This window comes from Coccinella septempunctata, chromosome 6 (genome assembly GCF_907165205.1).
Source record: "Coccinella septempunctata chromosome 6, icCocSept1.1, whole genome shotgun sequence".
NCBI lineage: Eukaryota > Metazoa > Arthropoda > Insecta > Coleoptera > Coccinellidae > Coccinella > Coccinella septempunctata.
Genome location: NC_058194.1, coordinates 5,327,358 through 5,346,702, shown reverse-complemented (window position 1 = coordinate 5,346,702; position 19,345 = coordinate 5,327,358). Strand labels below are relative to the sequence as shown.

Here is a 19,345-nt window from a genome sequence, read left to right as displayed (position 1 = left end):
CAGGAACAACATAATTTGCTCCTGGGTCCACTGTATATTTCTCATACTCGAACTAATTGAAAAAAAATAACGCACCGACGTAGACGACGTCGATCTGAATGAGCTACTTTGTCTTTGTGAATGAGAACTGAAGTCTGAAGTCGGCCTAGTAGTGTAAAGAGGTACATTCATGTAGATTAGGGAAGATTTATTAGTCTGGAGAACCTGAGATGAAATTGATTCGACCTAACCAAAAAATTTAATGTAGGGACTTCGAATAAATAGGTTTTTACGAAGTTAGAGAAAGATACAGGTAGATCACGGAATGGGATAGGAAACTTGGTCGGCTCATAAATATTGAAGAAGTTGCTTATGAAGAGAAGTACAGTCCTTTGTTGTTTGTTGGTTCTGTTCAAGTAGGAACGGTATATCGGGAAACAGGTAGCTTAAGAGAACGAAAGTAAGTAAATTGAAGTTAAAGACGTTAAAGACAATATTAGGCGGAATCATTACAGGAGTATTCGAGGAGTGATCGTTTACCTTTGATTTGTAGAAAAGATCGGATATAGGGTTTTAGGAATTTTGGATCGGGCCAAAACGAAGAACGCTAATCGTTGGCGACGGAAAAGTGTGGGAAGTTCGGTTGAGTGTAAAGAATAATAATTAGTCCGGTAGCATGTATCTGCAGAAGCTTGAATAGTTTACCCTCAATTGATATGTTTTTTCTTAGTTTAGGTCTGTTTAAGAGACAATTATATATGTTAATTAGAAACTAATCTTTTGTTTGTTTGTTTTTTTTTGTGATTTTTGGCTCATAGTCCATAGCTTCGACTGGCGACGGCTTGAGGCATTATTATACATATATGTAGGTATACCTGTATGTATTGGTTTATTGTATACACCTGTAATTGGGCATTTGCCTGTTGGATGTAGAAAGTCAAATAAATAAATGAATAAATACGCCGTTCGTGCGTGGAAAGTCTGGTGTTCGAAAAAGTTCTTCATCAGCATCATCAGGAGAACGACGATCGCATAAAAAGATATAAAGTTTTTTTGTTTGTCCAGAGTCCTGAAAGCTTCTCTAAAATTCATTGATTAAATATTTGTTTGTTGTTATGCGCTAAGTGGTAAATAGATTTCGACCCAAAATTTTGTTAACGAAAAATTTGGTTTATTACCTATTTTGCTCTCCTTGCATGTATTTAAAATATTAAAGATTTCAGTTGGTCGTCTTCGACTAAGGACGTGTTTGTAGAGAAGTTCTACTTTTATTTTTAATAGATTATTCTGTTAATTTTTGCATGAGTTTCATATAAACTTTCTCCGCAGAAAAATATAATATCAACTTCAAGACCAGTCCTTCGTGCCATGGGCCGAATCCACATTTTTCCCCTTCGGGGACTTTCAATTTTTGTGTGTTTAACATCTTAAAAATAATCACTCCTTGTCCTGTGGAAAGCTGCTCATCTATTGATCAAGATTCGGGGTGCATTATTACATTATTCATCGCAAAAGCTACAGGACCTAACGGAATACCTGATGAGTCTTGGACGTTTCTCTGGCTCAAAATCATTTTGACTTATTCATTTGAAGTGCAAACAACCGATTATGTTTTCAAGAAAGCTCAGTGTCATACAATGAAGCGTAATGTTATCTCAAGTCGGGTACATCACAAGCAATTTTAATTTTCCTTCCGTAGCTTACACTTGCGGAAAGAGGGCTTTCAATTGAGCACTGTCTTAATTTATGTCCTCATTTCCATTCCACGCGTTCTGAAACATAGGAGAACAAACCCTTCTGAAAAATTTGATTTCAAAAACCTTCATATTGTTGATTACTATTTCTGAATGAATAATAAAGTTACCCTGCTCTTCCACCAGCACAGTTTCCAGTTCGAGAAACATCAAAAGTTTAGAGTTCTTCCAAATACCATAGGCCGAATAAACATAACAGTTTCATGGTGTAGGTATTGTGAATTTAAGATATTGAATTTTTGTATGATTATGATAGTAAAAGAGTTAATGAAAAATGAAAATAATTTCGTTGTACCCTGGCGCAGATATTTTCAATAATTCAGACTTCTGAATGTTACTCATATAATTTGAATTTCACAAAGGAAATATCAAAAGACTGGTCCTCTCAAAATACATATTATTCAACGAATTCTTGGAAAGATAATAAACCTGAAGGGTCCTTGTATTGTAAAAATCTAAAAAAAAAAACAAATTTTGTTTTCTGATTAAAACGGTATTGAGCATTATCGCTTTAGATATCATAAGTCATAACACACCTATATTTCCCAAGGGCAATACGAAATATCATTTAATTTTTCCCTTGAGACAATATGAAATCGTATCAATATTTCACTAAGAGAATGCTTCATTTCTTTATTGGAGTAACAAAATGAAAATGGCAATTATTAAAATTTCCACTAAAACCCGATTGCACCGACTTATTTAAGACAGGATTAACGTTTACTCGGTGAAATAATCCAGTATTACCGTTAATCTCGCAGCAAATAGGTCGGTGCACTCGGCCCTAAAGGTACTGCAAGCAGATACAGAAGATGAAATATCTTATTATCGCAATACGTAGATGAGACTACCGTTTCCTTAAGAACATCGACACTTCAGAAACCGTAACAGATGCTGCCGATGGCTCTCCCTCCACACCAGCTATCATCTTCGCTACCTTATTTTTCAGAAACAAACTGTCAGCCAGATAGCCTTCCGCAACAGACGAACTTTGTCTCCGTGTCTCTTCAGGGTAGTCATTGAGGCTCCACATCGGCAACCAAAGTCGTGGATGTTCGTCTTCCACAATGGCCTGTATACGCTTTCGGGTTATCTAAACCTTACCATTCTCAGCAACCTTACTCGGAATCTTTCCAAAGGTGTTTTTGCCGACAGGCTGAAGGGTACACTTCTTATTTCGATAACCTACGAAGAACCTAAGAACGCTTTGTGGACGCAACGCCGTATATTCTCTCACCAAACGAGCAGCACCCAGATCTTCTCCATCAATTATTTTAAATTTCCTATTTATATCATTTTTCGTCTTTGACACGTTATTCAAGATCACAGACGCACGATTTTCGATATCAGAAGATAGTATATTCACCAATTCGTTGGTTCTGCGGGCACCAAAAATTTCTATAATTAAAGTGACCTTCAAAATTACGGATGTAAGACTCTATTCAACAGAGGAAATCAAAATAAAATTTTTACCTTATGTATCGAAAAAACGTCATTTGGAGCTTCTATCAAGAATTTTTTGATCTGCTCCCGGAACAAAACTCCTGATTTTTTAGGAACGTATCCTTTATTTTTGTTCTTTACGAATGCTTCCACTTCATCGGAAATTTTGACTTCAATCTTTCCCTTCAGATGCAAAATTGATCTTAGCATTGATAATTTTGGCCATAGTGTATTTGGTGAATATTTCTGCGATTTGAGATCGAATAAATTAGTCTTACATCAAAAATAACAAGAATCACAGCAACATACCAAATCTTCAATAAAGTAGATATTTTCGTCGACACCGTCCACTAAATTATTTATTCTCCAATCCTGAAAATCTTCATAGGCTTTACTATAGGCAACTTTAGGCCGCGTGAAGTTAGCGAAAAGTTGGTAGAACAAATTCTGAAATTAAGCTCAATATTTAATACTCAATTTGTTCTAATTTGTTCCGTAAAAAACTTTTCAAGCACCGGTCTGGTTTTTGAAAAATTCGCACTTTTATGATTTGGTGCTGACTTCACACTCAGCACCAACATTCTAATTTCGAAAAAATTTCAATACCAATATTTAGTACTCAATTTGTTCTAATTTGTTCTGTTGAAATTATCTAAATATCTCAAATAGGTATTTATTTATTCGCATTCATAACTTTTAGTGGACTTCACTCACACTCAGCACCAACACTTTCTTGTTTCGAAAAAATTTCAATGCCAATATTTAGTACCGAATTTGTTCCGATTTGTTCTGTTGAAATTACTTCAATATCATTTTTGGTTTTTCAGCAATTCAATATTGTTTTGTATAAAGCGTGAAATTACCGAAAAAGTTTCTAATTTTTACTTTATTTTGAGCCATTAAGTAGTACCAAATTTGTTCCAATTTGTTCCGTTGGAATTAGTTATTTATCATTAGTGATTTTTGATTTATTCACAATTTTCTTTGTTTCACACAACTCGCCATCTATGAAAACCAATGTGTACTTCAAGCTCCCGTTGATCCCATCAGTATAGGAGGGGCTTCTCGAAAGCAAGCGCAATTTTGTCGTAAATCAAGTGCATGACATGTTAACTTACGGGTGGCCATCTGAAGGTATTCAAATGCACCAATAATTTTTCTACCGATATACTGATTCTTCATGTGAATTTTGAAAGAAGAGAATTCGGTTTCCACGAAATGAATTTGTTTCATGCTTTTTCTTACTCCTGTAAGCCATTGTATCAAGCAGAATATACAGTATATGTGAACAACTAAACTATTTATGAGTTATTGTTCATATAAAAAAAAAGGTGAAAACGTAATATTTTTTACTAAATTCCGACTTCAAAGCCGGAGTTTTATTTACTTGGAACCAATACAGGCTATGGCGACATAGATCATTTCTCGATAAATACAGGGTGGGCAAAATTCGTTGTCTACTGAAGGGATCTCGAGAACTATAGCAGCTAGAAGTAAACGGATGACACATTCTCGAGCTCTTTTTTCTTGACTAATCCAAAACTCAAAACAGATCCAGCCTAACGTTCATAGATTTTGAGTTATGAACGAAAATTGAGAAATTGTCATTTTCAATGAAGCTGAATAACTCTTTTATTTGAACTCGTATTCGAAATCCGTTGTTACATTCTACAGGCACTTTTTTATGAGGAATTCGAATATGATATTGTCAAATTTTTTGATCCAGTCATTTTCGAGATTCGACAGGGATTTCTGATTTTTCAAATGTGAACTATAATTGAAAGTCCTTTCATTCTGCTGCAATTTTTTTGCTGATTTCAAAAATGTATCATATGTCGCTATTCACATGAATATAACATAAAAAAAAATTCAATACTTTTTCCTGCTTTTCGATTCACTGTTGAATTTTTAGTAGGCTGGCGTAACCATAGCGACCGTTGAAAATGCATTATGGTTTGTGAACTCCACATAATCCTATGTGAACTCAACCTTGTGTTATAGGAATTTCTCGTATTATATCAAATCGATATCCTTTAAAAGAGAGTAAAATACTTTCGTCTGATTATTAAAAAAGAAAATTTATTCAATTATCGTTTTTCAATTCATGAAAGAAACTTAAAGTGTCAGTAATATAAATAAAATACGAAAGCTATCTATAATTATGATTTTTACAAAAGTAAGATGATGAAAAATAGGTACGTCTGTCCACGGTAGTTTCGAATTGAGAACCATCGTAAGATAAGCATGCCAAACATCGCGAGAACAAACGATGGCAAATTAATCATCGAAATATTTATTCAGCAATCCGTGATTCCAATCATAGAGGCTCAGGTTCACAAAATATAATGCATATTCAACGGTTGCTATGGTTACGCCAGCCTACTAAAAATTCAACAGTGAATCGAAAAGCAGGAAAAAGTATTGAATTTTTTTTCTTATGTTATATTAATGTGAATAGCAACATATGATACATTTTTGAAACCAGCAAAAAAATTGCAGCAGAATGAGAGAACTTTCAACTATAGTTTACATTTGAAAAATCGGAAATCCCTGTCGTATCTCGAAAATGACTGGATGAAAAAATTTAATGATATCATTTTCGAATTCTTCATAAAAAAGTGCCTGTAGAATGTAACAACGGATTTCGAATACGAGTTCAAATAAACGAGTTATTCAGCTTCATTGAAAATGACAATTTCTCAATTTTCGTTCATAACTCAAAATCTATGAACGTTAGGCTGGATCTGTTTTCAGTTTTGGATTAGTCAAGAAAAAAGAGCTCGAGAATGTGTCGTCCGTTTTCTTCTAGCTGCTATAGTTCTCGAGATCCCCTCAGTAGACAACGAATTTTGCCCACCCTGTACAGAGGGATTAATGAAAGGTTTCAGTTTCGTAATATGTGTTGGTTTTTTTTAGCTAATAGGTACTGAAATTCATTTTTATTGTGTGTTCACACCTTATGTATACAGGGTGTCCTTTGATTGTATTCTCTTTCGTTCTATGAGGAGATCATAACAACGATATGAAAACCAGGCTGTTCTTCGACAAAATCGGTCATTTTTCGATTTTCGGAACCAAAGATTCGCGGGCTTTTGAGGCTTGAGTTTCCACGTAGTTTGACATTTTATCGATTTTAATTCTGAGAAGACTCCAAAATCAAACCAGTCAACCATGATTCTCACAAACGCGACTCGTTCATAGCAACTTTGAAAATCCAATGAATTGAAAAATTTTCCAATTTTCCTAAGATTGATGTTATCACTTTGTGTGTTTGGTATCGTCATTTCTATAATTATTAAGTTTTTGTACCAAATTTCAATCTGAAATATTGTAATTAAAAAAATTAACGCCAACCATGCTGCAAGTTATAAGGCTCATATTCCAGAAGTTTAATTGGAGTAAATTTTCTCTACAGTAACAAATCATTGCTCAAGAAGAACGCAATGATTAAGTATTGTAATTCTTAGCGAGTTGAACACAATACCAATTTTGAGGCAATCCCATCAAACATAAAATTTTACATTATCCTCAATACACTAATGGAATCGTAAGAATCACTAAAAAGTCATCACATTACACGTCTCAAATAGCCAAACAAGAATATCTCCATATATTGGCAACAGAAAAATTGCAATAATATAAATAATCTGGGGATTAAAACTTAAAACTAATATTTCGATTAAAACTTTGATATCGTTATTTCTATTCGAAATAACGAGTTGGATGATAAAAGAAATACATCACATTGTCATTTTTATCATGATATTAATGCACGACAATCGATCAACTATACGTTTGATTTTTGCTTTCAGCTATTGTGGAGGCATGGGAAGTTGAAAAGTATATATAGAATAAGAATAAGTCTTTCGTTTTGCTTTATCAGTTGTGTTTTCTATCATTCTGCCGAGCCAAGATAACAGTTTTGAATCTATCATTGAGGATTCTTATCTGTTTTGTTTACAGTACTGAATTATTCTATATGTTGCAAACAAACTCAGGAAAATCCTTCAAAATATAGATATATACATTCCAAAAATTATTTATTGATATCTACTTGTCTGGATACTCACATAATACAAATAAATACCAGTGGTGGAGTAGGATTAAATTAAGATCATTTGAAATCATCCACAAATTATTTAAGTTCATCATGTGCAAACATTTCATTAGGCGTTCGAGAAAAGGATAGGTCATTTCAACCACAACTGTAATATAATGTCATCTTTTTGCGCGCTTACACAAGCAACAAAGGACTTATCATTTCGACTATAATATTTAATTTGAAGCCGAAATTACTCTCAAATGATTGGGTCCGGAGTCACCGGAGATAGGTATTTTCTCGATATTCAGAATATAACGATCACTGGAATTTAAACGAAGTGGGTAAGTAACTGTTTGTTTTTATCAATACTCAAAAAAATTCGTAGGTATCTCAGAAAATAACTCCGTTATGGTCGACAAATTCTACGCTAACTTTCGGAATGATATTTTAGAGCTATGTACGAGTTTTCCACTCAGGAGTTCGTATTTTTGCGAATATTCAAACAATATTTTTTCTGGAATCAAAGCAGCGTTTGATGTATTCAGTACTTTTATGGGTGACCGCTCTGGTTATGAATTTGAACAAGTATGCAATGCTTTCTTGTAATAATCAGGTTATCATTCACTTCAAACTATTCTACCTCATATTGTGTTCATATTATTCTGCATGAATTATCTACATTCATATACTTATGAAGGATCAGTAGATTTATCTTTACATTCATCTCAAAATGGAAAATATAAGTAAGAAAACATCCCAATCAAAATATAAGAGTAAACTTGTTATAATCGAAATTGCCTAAGATTTAGATTATATTTTTATATTTATTGGAAAGAACAGAATCGAGATTTCAATTCTCGAATAAATATTGAGATTTTTAGAACATAGACTTGATCATTTCATCTAAACATTTGTGTTCATGTGTTCATCAATCTGGATATCATAAGATTTTTATTTTTCAGAAAAAATTTCTCAGTTTATCTTTTTCGAATGTATTCTGCTCAAAATGAGCAAACAACATAGTGTTGCCTTGAAAATGTTAAAGTAAACAGTGAGTATGGAATGGAACGCAACTCTCAAAGTTCAAATGAGTGTTAACATTTCGATAGCAATTTAATTAATTCAACGATAAATACCTACGTCAGATGATAACTACATAATCATACAGGGTGATTCATTGGGAAAGGCTTATACAGTAAGGATAGAGAGGAAATATCAAGGTGTGTCTAAATAAGCTATATTTTATGGGTCCATCTTTCTTCATATACAGGGTGTAATATGTAGTGATTTGCCCCAATTTTTCAATTAATCGTTACTTATGAACGACCCTACACTTTATATTACATTTGGCTTATAGATTCTTCGTCCTCATTTGAGTCGGCAAAAAAAAATAAAAAAGTCTTTTTTCAGGTCTGGCCTCAAAAAAAATATAGAGTAATTCTTGAGTCGAAACAACACCCTATGCCAATGTTTCAAATTTTGATTTACAAATTTAGAAAGCACGGAAGAAAATGAATAAACCTGAATGTATTCGGTTTTTCCGCATACAAGTTTTTCGATTTTTAACTTGAGTCAAATCTAGATGTTTCGTTGATGAGAAGACAAAAAAATTGCCATCTCCAAATAGTATCTTACCAGATTAAATCCATGATATCATCATCATCTTTTTGTTTCCTTAATTACTGAATCCCAATTTCAATGAAATAAGAGAGGACATGTCCGTTATTGGGAAAATTTTTTATTAACAGCAACCGAATCACAAACAGCCCGTATGCGTAAGAAAATTATCATAGCATGTGTTCTTCCCACAATAATAATGAGAGAATGGAAATGAGAGATCATAACTTTATTTTATACAAAAAAAAAAACGTTGAAACACATCTACATTACAAAGGTTGATTAAAACATAAAATAAAAAACTAGGATTTTCTTTAACCGCTTTTAATTATTTTTTCCGCCGTTTTTTCACACAGGTATCATTTCCCCCTTTTTCAGATGTACCTATTCACAGTAAGAATAATAATACAACACATCATTTTGTTTTGATTAGTTTAGTTAATAATACACTAAGCATTTTGGGATGTCGAACCTGAAATGTATTATTAAATTCATTCAACAATACGTATACACTGCTTTATTTCACTATCATCATCAAGAATACATTAGAATAGTTGAGAGATGATTATGTTTATACTCTTCTCCTAGCTAAAACAATGTAAAGATTCGAAATGTGGATATGTTGCAACATTATTTTTACTTGAAATAAAGCTATGTTTTTCTTTCAAAATATTAGCAACTTTCCTTCCATTTTTCCAAATACGCATACAAGTGTTTGAAAATTAGTTATTCATCATTAAATGTATCAATAATACGGACATGCCCTCTCGTTCAGTGGGATCTAAAAATACGAGAGTTGAAAAAAATTGATGATTCAAACTGAAAAAGTACCATTTTTGAGGAAAACAATTTATTTTATTAAATTTTGTGCCACCTAGTTTTCGAAATATCTGGATTTGACTCAAGCTAACAAGTGCCAAAGTTGTATGCGGAAACATCAAATACATTTAGTCCCACCTATTTTTCCTGATCTTGCAAAATTTTTGAAAAATATTCCAGAATATTGATGTACACGGTGTTGTTTCGACTCGAAACTTACTCATTAAATTTTTTAGAACCGGACCTGGAATGAGATTTTTATTATGTTTATCGACAGCACTCCTGAAATGGAACATACAAATCAAATATGACAAAAATGTATAAGGTGGTCCATAAGTAATATTCAATAGAAGAAATGGAAAAAATTATAAAATCCGCCAGTAGCTTGATTACAGAAAATGGTGGACCCATAAAATATGGATATTTAAAAGGCACCTCCAAATCCTTCATTTACCCGGATTGTATACGCATTTCCCAGTGAATCACTTTTTATATGTATATATTTCAACTAAAATGGTGTTTGAACCAAGAAAGAAAAAATCGATTCATACATATACGTATTGCAAACATTAGGAACTACCAGAAATATTGGTTATGTAGAATTGCGAATTCAGAGTATTTTCCTCGGAAAATAATCGATTTCACTATGGAAACAACATGGATTGGATTCTAGTGGAAATTAAGCTCACTATACCTGTAAAGCTGCCATCCTATTGTCAGAGGTGGAGGACACATATCGAATGGTCCTGATGGAGGCTGGCCGCAAGGCCGTGATTTGAACAGGAATCTTCATGCCTATAAGGCACAATAGACGACCATCCGTAACGGCTTGTTTAGCAAACATATTCTCTCACTCAAACCACTCAGTCCAGCTCGGACAAGTCACTACCTCTATGAACAATCAACTGATCCTTATAGCCTGCAATATCCCAGATTTTTGTTAACCTCTTGAGTTCGATGATACAATTCGAACTATGCCCATTGATAGGGCACGCGTGATAATGGTGAATGAGAGTTTGGTAAATAGGAGCAGGGACGTAGCAATTTGGATATATTGCCGTCGATTAGATTAGGAAGAAGACGATATAAGAAAGCGATTAGTCGTCAAATTTGTTTTGTACTTGTTCAACAGTATGTCTCTTTATGCAGATAAAAGAAATATGAAAAGTACATTTCAAGATTCAAATACAACTGAGTTTGTTTTTTAGAAAAAAAGAGGTTATGCAAACTTCGATAGTACAGCCTATATTGAATGAATCATTGTCGACAGACAAAAGTTCCTTTCGTTGAAACTACAAAGAAACCAGATCCGCGTTCACTTTGAATTTAGAGTATCAACAAAAGCATAATTTCCTTCTCGAAGTAAAGCTGAAAAATTATATTAAGGACTGCAATTACTTTTTAATAATCATTTGTACAGGTTTCGATAAAAGTTGGTTAATCCGAATACCGAATTGAACATCCATATTATCACACTATGAATTATATCGGGTGGCCCACCCCAGACGCGGTGCTAATTTTGAGGGAGTGAATATTTTGCAAATCTTTTCTTGTGATGTGAGTAGGATGTCGAAAAGCACAATTTAAAATTATTTTTATACATACAGGGTGTTCGAAAACAAAGAAATAGACCAAGTTACACTTATTTAAATGTAACACCCTATATTTGACCCCAAAAATGGAATGGCAAGCTGAAGTTATGAGTTTCTTTTAGCTCAGAAGCACCCTGATAATGATAATGGCGAAACATCCAAAATATGGAGTTTTTTTGAATAGCAATCAATGAAGAAACTAGTTACGCCAGCGATACAGACAGAATTATTTCGTGCAGACAAGTTGACTACTCCTAAATATAAAAGAAAATTTCAACTCTGGAATATACAGAGTAATCATAATTAATGCTCAAACATCAATTACAAATAATCGTCAAAAACTTTTTCATTTCATTTGACCTAAGATGTGTCATTTGGCACACCCGGTATTTCTATATCTCGATGAACGTAAAAATTAATTTCGAAACTTTCGTCATAAAATTTTCCTACATCTAAACCTGATAGTTTCTGAGCAATTTTCAATTTTTAATTCAAAACTAGTAAACCATTTTTGCCATTATCTCGTAAATGGTCCTCCTAAGGTATAAAGTGATCTGAAGAAAATCATCATAATTTGAGCTTGCCATTCCATTTTTGAGGTCAAATAAAGAGTGTTACATTCAAAAAAGTGTAACTTTGGTTGACCCTGTATATATGATAATAATTTTAAATTTTGCTTTTGAACACCCTACACACACCACAAGAAAAGATTTTCAAAATATCTTTATTCACTCCCTCAAAATGAGCGCCGCGTCTGGGGTGAGCCACCCGGTAAATTGAATATACTTCATATAACATAACGAAAATTTAGGAAAAATATATTTTTCAATCTCAAATATGCGCGCGGGTGTAGGATTATTTTGAAGTTGTTGTAAGCGGTTGAACGCGCGCATCTAGCATTGAGGAGGGGCAAAAGAGAATAATGCTCATTAACACTATTAACAGTTGTAACGTGGATGAGAAGAAGTCGGCAATCCCTGTGGAAGAGATTATTTCAAATTCTTCTTCTTCTTCTTTTATGTGCGGTGCCCCACCGGGCTGAACTGAGGCCTCGTGACCCATTTTTCGTCCGCTTGTAGTTGGAGAGACTTAAACTCTCTGTGACATGCTGACAAAAATGCCACAAGTCGACAGAGAGGTGTCCCTCTCACCATAGGAGTTGTGGGTGTTCTGTTTCCTAGATGTGTCATCCTTAAGTCCTCAAGGTTCATACAGAAGAAAAAAATGTATTCAACCGTTTCCTCCGTGCTCCTGCACCAGCGGCACAGAGAAAGGCCAGTCATTGCTCCAGTCACTAGACTCAGTTGTTTCCTCTCAAGAGCTAAGAGTTTTTCGACCTCAGGCACAGAGGATGGTCTCTCAATGAGAAGCCTTGACTGTCTGAGACCACCTCTTATGCTCCATCCAGAGGAAAATTTCCTGTCCAGCCAACTATTAAAGAAGTTCTCGACAGATGTACGACAGATAGGCAGCGCCGGTCCCGTACCTACAAAAGCTGAGCGGGCTCCCTGCTTTGCAAGTTTGTCTGCCTTCTCGTTCCCCGGAAGTCCTGCGTGAGCCGGGCACCAGATAACTTTCACAATGTTATCAGAACCTAGCTCCCGCAGAGCCTCTCTGCATTCCTTTACTAGGTGTGAGTTAACCCTTTCCTCAGAAAGGGATTTCAGGGTTCCCTGACTATCTCAACAAATATAGATGTGTTTTCCGGAGTACCCTCTGCGGATATTCTCCAGTGTGCAGGCTAGAATAGCATACAGTTCCGCTTGTACTATGGAACAGTCCTTCCCTAGGGGGATGGATAGATTGAAACGAGGTCCCACAATTCCCACTCCAGTCCCTGTGGGCATCACAGAGCCATTGGTGAACCAAGTGGGACCTTCGGGCTCAAGAAGCCTGTTTGATGTAGACCATAGGTCTCTGTCAGGGACAATTACCCTGTAGGGTTCGGCAAAGTAGAAGCTGGTGCCCGAGCGGTCCCCTCTATAGAGAAGAGATGCGTTGGCATCCCTCACCATCTTGAGAGCCCTCGCATGCCCCCTGAATAGTCCTCTATCGCGCCATTGTCCCTGTTCCCAAACTCTAAGAGCTGTCTTCATGGCCACCTGTGTAACTACAAGGTCCAAAGGTGGTATGCCCAGCAGACACTCCATAGCTGCCGTAGGGATGGATCTCAGAGCACCTGTGATGGTTAGACATGCGTTCCTCTGACATCTAGTCATAATGGTGCGGCTGGAATTCTTCCCCATGGAAGTCCACCACACCAGTGATGCGTAGGTAAGGATAGGCCTCACCACGACAGTATACAACCAGCGCATAATGTGTGGTTTGAAGCCCGATCCTTTACCAAGCACTCTCCGAGAAGCGAGAAGACCAAAAAATTACATTAGCCTTGCTCGATTGAGTCTCAATGTGTTTGTTCCACAATAACTTGTGGTCCAGTGCCACACCGAGATATCGAACTTGCTCGGATAGGATGAGCCCAATCCCAAACAAGCTAGGAAGCTTGATGTTGTGGGGCACCCTCCTCCTAGACCCTCCTCCTAGTAAAAAGAACCATCTCCGTTTTACCAGGGTCGACCGAGAGTTCGTTCTCTAAGCACCATCGTTCAATCATACGCAGAGCATTCTGCATCAGATCGAAGATGACACTGATTACCTTACCTCTGATCAGTAGGACAAGGTCATCCGCATAGGCCACAACAACGAGCCCAGCCCTCGTCAGCTCGACCAGGAGCCCATTCAGGACAAGATTCCACAGTAGGGGTGATAAAACACCTTCCTGCGGACATCCCCTTCCCGGTGAGCCCCAGATTGTCGAGCCGCCTAGCCGAGCAGTTATGCTGCGATCCCTCAGCAGAGACCTCGCCCAACGAAAAAGTGTCGGTTCCACGCCATGTTTGAACAACGCAGCATGCATCGCGCCAAACGCAGTGTTGTTGAATGCACCCTCTATATCCAGGAATACAGCCAGTGTCCATTCTTTGTGATGTAGTCCGTCCTCAATGCAGTTAACCACTGAGCGAAGAGCAGAATCTACTGATTTGCCTATTTGGTAAGCATGCTGGCAGGGGTGTAATGGGTACGTCTGTAACGCACCATCCCTGATATATCTTTCTACCAATCTCTCCAACGTCTTGGTTAGAAACGAGGAAAGGCTTATTGGACGAAAGTCGTTCGCCTTCGTATGCGTGGGTTTGGGTATGAAAACAACCCGCACCTTTCTCCAGGGCAATGGTATATGTCCTAGAGCTAGACTCGCTGGGAGTATATGGAGCAGTGGGGAGGACAACACATCCAGCCCCTTAATAAGGAGTGCCGGAATTATTCCATCTTCGCCCGCTGCTTTGTAGGGCTCGATTCCGTTAATAGCCCATCGGATTCGAGACTGTGTCACCACTTGTGAAGCCAACTTCCAGTCCTCTCGTGAGGCATGTCGTTGGCGCTCATCCTGCGTGTTGTTGTTCTCTGTGAAGCCCGGAAAATGCGCCTCTAGGAGATGTCTTAAGCTTTCTTTATCTGAGCACGTTTTATGCCCGGTAGGAAGCTTTGAGTAGTCTATTGTGACTGTGCCTCCTGCAGAGAGTATCTTCCTCAGCCGATTGGCTTCAGGTGCACCCTCTATGTCGGTACAGAAGCGCCCCCACGATTCGCTCTTGGACTTCCTTATGAGTCCTTTGTATCTCTTCAGGGCCGATTTGTAATCGTCCCAGTCATTTTCAAGGCCAGATTTCATTGCCCTGTTAAAGAGATGCCTGCTAGTAAGTAAGTAAATAAGTAAGTAAGTATTTATTAATCCCTTAAGACATATATAAATGTATGGGACAAGTCAGAAAAAAATAGCTACAAATTCATTATTATATCATATCATGATACAACTTAAAATTACTACAAAAAAAGGACACAAAAATATAAATACAAATATTACATTGAATCAAGTTGCTGATCACATATGTATTCATTAATACTGTAATAAGCCTTACGACTCAACAGAGATCTAATGGCTTTCTTGAAACTGATTAAACTCAAGGATTTGAAACAAGCTGGTAATTTATTATAGATTTTTATGCCCTGATAAGTGGGTGAACGTTCATATCGTGCTGTTTTGTGTTTAGGAAGAGTTAAAACTTCTACGTTCCGTGTATTGTAAGAGTGGTGACTAGATAATTTATCCATACTCTGAAATTTTTGTCTAATTAAGATCAGCGACTTATACATAGATGTAGATACAGGGTACAGTTGATATGCAATTATTAGTAAAGATAGGTTTGCAAGAGGATCTTGAGTTTACACTCTATATCATCCGCAACACTCTCTTTTGAGAAACAAAGACTCTATTTACATCCGATGAAACACCCCATAACAAAATATTATATGATATGTGGCTATATACGAGGCAGTAGTATAGGTTCATAAGATATTCACTTGAAAAGCAATGCTTCACTCGATAAATGGCGTAAAAAGATGAATTTAGTTTTTCACATAGGATGTCAATATGATAGCTCCATCTGAGATGTTCATCAATGTAGATACCCAAAAACTTAGTGGACTCGTCCGACCTAATTGTAGAGCCTAAGCAGCTGATCGTTAATTGCTTTCCTTCAGCTGCTTTGTTTCCGAAAGAAATAATTTTTGTTTTCTCTACGTTCACAGTAACGCGTTTTTACGACACCAAGCACTAAAATTATTAATGAGACCTTGACAGATGCTAACAAGCTGGGATGCGTCCGAAGCAGAATTAGCTACGGAAAAGTCATCCGCAAAAATCAACCACAATACAGACCTCAAGTAATCAGGCAGGTTGATGAAGAGGACGAAAAGAAGTGGGCCCAATACCGATCCTTGGGGTACTCCGGATGTTAAATTATAATTTTGGCTATGAACATCATCGACTTTTACTTTCATATGTGACGACCCCCTGTCTCCAGCTGTTATCATCTTCCTCTCCGAAGATAGAAACCTCGGGCGCCACCTCTAGTTTAAAGTGTTGAGGACACTCGGAACCTGTAGGCGGTATCCCACAGGTGACCAGGAGCTACAGTCAGAGAAGGTTATGTCCAGGGGTCAGATGTTCATGAAGTTCGGACAGTCCCCTATCTCTGAAATATCTTAAAAACTCTATTCGGGAGAAAAATAAAACACACAATAACCATGAAACTTCTACTCAATATCTTCTATATACATGATGATGTCGTACAGGGTATAGGGTGAATAAGCGGTGCAGAAGCAGAAGCGGGATGTAACGTGCTTTTTAATGTCGAAACATGATGAGTGAGCAAAGTAAGAATGCGGGATGAAGCGGTCGGAGTTAGAATGAAGCAAGAGCGTAAGTGAAATAATACAAGTTAACTCTACGTTGAGTACAAGCGGCGGGTAGTAACATGGGCAAAGTCGGTTATTATAAGCGAGACTGGTGTTAAGGCGGACGGCAGTTTGCCGGTATACTTTGGTGAACCGAGGAAAAACTAAACCACGGAACAAGGACGACGAACACACCCGCAAGGGTGCCCTCGGAATCCAAGGTGTTCCGAAATCACGGGGGCTGTACCCACCCCCGTAACCCCGGTTGGGTGGCTTAGTTCGAAGGGGATCATACCGGACAGTTGTGTAGGATGGGCCGTTTGAAGCTAACATCGTACACCTCTGTACACTCGGAATTCCAGGAGCGATGCAGGCCGTTTGAAGCTAATGCATAATCTCCAAGAACTCGGGCGGTACGGTTAGGGAAAGGCGGGGTAAAAAAAGGGTAACAAAGGAACATACCTGGCAGGTGTGTAGGATGGGCCGTTTGAAGCTAACATCGTTCACTCCCGCACACTCGGAATCCCAAGAGAGATGCAGGCCGTTTGAAGCTAATGCATCACCTCTAGGAACTCAGGCGGTACGGTAAGGGTGGGCTGAGCTAGAGACGGCGGAACGTACCTGACAAGAGTGTAGGATGGGCCGTTTGAAGCTAACATCGTACACCCCTGTACTTTTAGGATACCAGGAGACATGCAGGCCGTTTCAAGCTAATGCATGGCCTCCAGGACCCGGGCGGTACGGTGGAAGGATGACACGGAAGCATGTACGCGCCATTTGAAGCTAGCGTACACACCTACGCATACTGGGAAAGTCCATGGGGTAGTGTAGGCCATTTGAAGCTACTACACAACTCCACGGCGAAAAGAAGGGTATGTGGGAAAATAAACAAACCGGCAAATTAACCAAAAGAGTAATTAAAATAATCATACCTGAGACCTTGCCCATGTGTAACCCTTGAATGTACTTACTATCTGGTATACTTCTCGGACGGTTGATGGAACACTCTGGCTTCATTGACTGAATTTACGAAATCGCTCGAATTTATACCCGGCACGGCCCTTTTTCGTACAATTGTCAAATGCGCAATTAAACAAATTCGGTATACGATATCCCCCCTTGACCTTACGTTGAAGACATCGCGATCCGGGAACACATGGGTCCGCGCGGCCTGAAACCGGTCGACTTAATCAATTCACGTTACGGAAATATGAAACTGAATAATTCGGAAACAAAACTAATTGAAAATTTGCTTTGTTACACATAGACCTACCAGATATGAAACTTTTCAACCAATCAAGGAATGTACCTCGAAATCCCAAGTTATAGAATTTTTCTCTCATAAAACTGATGGAAAGAACGTCAAAGGCACAGGAAAGATCAAAAAACAGTCCTACAACAAAGCGACCTTCGTCTAGATTCTTATGGACGAACTCGATGAACTCGAAAGCTGCTGTCTCAGTAGAACGGCCGGTCCTGAATCCATGTTGAGCATTAGAGACAAGATCGAACTTGTCCAAAAAAGTGGCAACTCTTTTCCGCACGATATTTTCAATAACCTTGGAGATTACACTCAACAAAGATATAGGTCGATAGTTAGTAATATTATGAACGTCGGCTTTCTTTTCCAATACCGGGATAACTACTGCAGTTTTTAGAAGGGATGGAAAGGTACCGTTTGAAACTGACAGGTTGATAAGATGGTAGTCTGGCATCAGTCAGCTCAGGTGTCCACCACTTAGTCTGACCCTTTGGTCTACGAAATTGAGGTCTACAACTGCTGTGGTAGGCCAAGATAATGCACTCCTGCAGCTTGTCAGCAGCAGTGTTCAATTCTCTCGTGGTCTTTGGTACAAGGTTCTCCTGTCTTAGGTTGTTAGAAAGGTCTGTCAAGTAGTTGGACCTATCTGTTCTTCTCGGATTCCTGAAAATTTCTGGATCCTTTGAAATTCTGTTCCCCTTGATAGTGAAGCAGATGTGTCGGTGGTCTGATAGAGAGATCACTTCCGTTGCAACACGCCAATTCTCGATGAAGTGAGCGATGGAACTGCTACACAAAGTTGTGTCGAGCACCTCCCTTCTACTCGAAGTAACGAAGGTCGGCTCATCACCTCTATTGAGTAGGTTCCGACTTGTTGAATACAGGAAGTCAATTAGCGCTTCACCCCTCGGGTTGACCCCAGTGCTACCCCACAAAATGTGATGGGCATTAGCGTCACACCCAACGAGCAAGGGCCATCCCTTCCGTTGACAGAATTCGACCAGCTCCTCCAATTCCCTTGATGGCGGTGGGTCCGGGGAGTCGTAGGGAAGGTATGCCGAACCCACCACTAGATTCTTCAGCGGTCCTCTACAGTCTAGAATCTGAACCGCTACCAGATCTCTGAAACAGAAATTTGTTAGTAATTGAGCCCCTAAATCAATGGAAGCAAGTATACACGCCCTCGGATTCGTATCCTTGGGCGAGCAGAAGAGCCTACCACCTTTGAAGGATAGGCCCCTCACCTCGCCTCCCCTAATCCAGGGCTCCTGAATCAGAGTTAAAAATGTGTGCAGCTTTGCCAGCCGCAACCGAAGAATATCGGTTGCCTCTATGCAGTGCTGCAAGTTTATTTGCGTGACTTATATGTCAGCAGCCATGAGGAGCAATATTTGTCCTCAGCCAGCTGACTGTCACTTCATAGCAGCAGATCCTTGAGGATCTACTGGTGATTTGGGTGGTGTGGAACCCCGCTCAGTTCCCCCCCCCTCCGCCACCCCTCTCGCGCCCACCGGTCTCCTTAGATACCGGTAGGGCAACG

At 38.2% G+C, this 19,345-nt stretch overlaps 1 protein-coding gene across 1 annotated transcript in view; it reads right to left on the bottom strand.

Annotated features, from left to right (window-relative positions):
* Positions 1-10,630, bottom strand: part of LOC123314688 (delta-1-pyrroline-5-carboxylate synthase) — a 183,707-nt gene extending 173,077 nt beyond the window's left edge. The window contains exon 1 of the mRNA XM_044899992.1: positions 10,349-10,630. Coding sequence (XP_044755927.1) covers positions 10,349-10,498 — 150 coding nt within the window. The 5' untranslated portion in view covers positions 10,499-10,630. The remainder of the gene's footprint in view (positions 1-10,348) is intronic.
* Between the last annotated feature and the right edge of the window lie 8,715 nt (positions 10,631-19,345).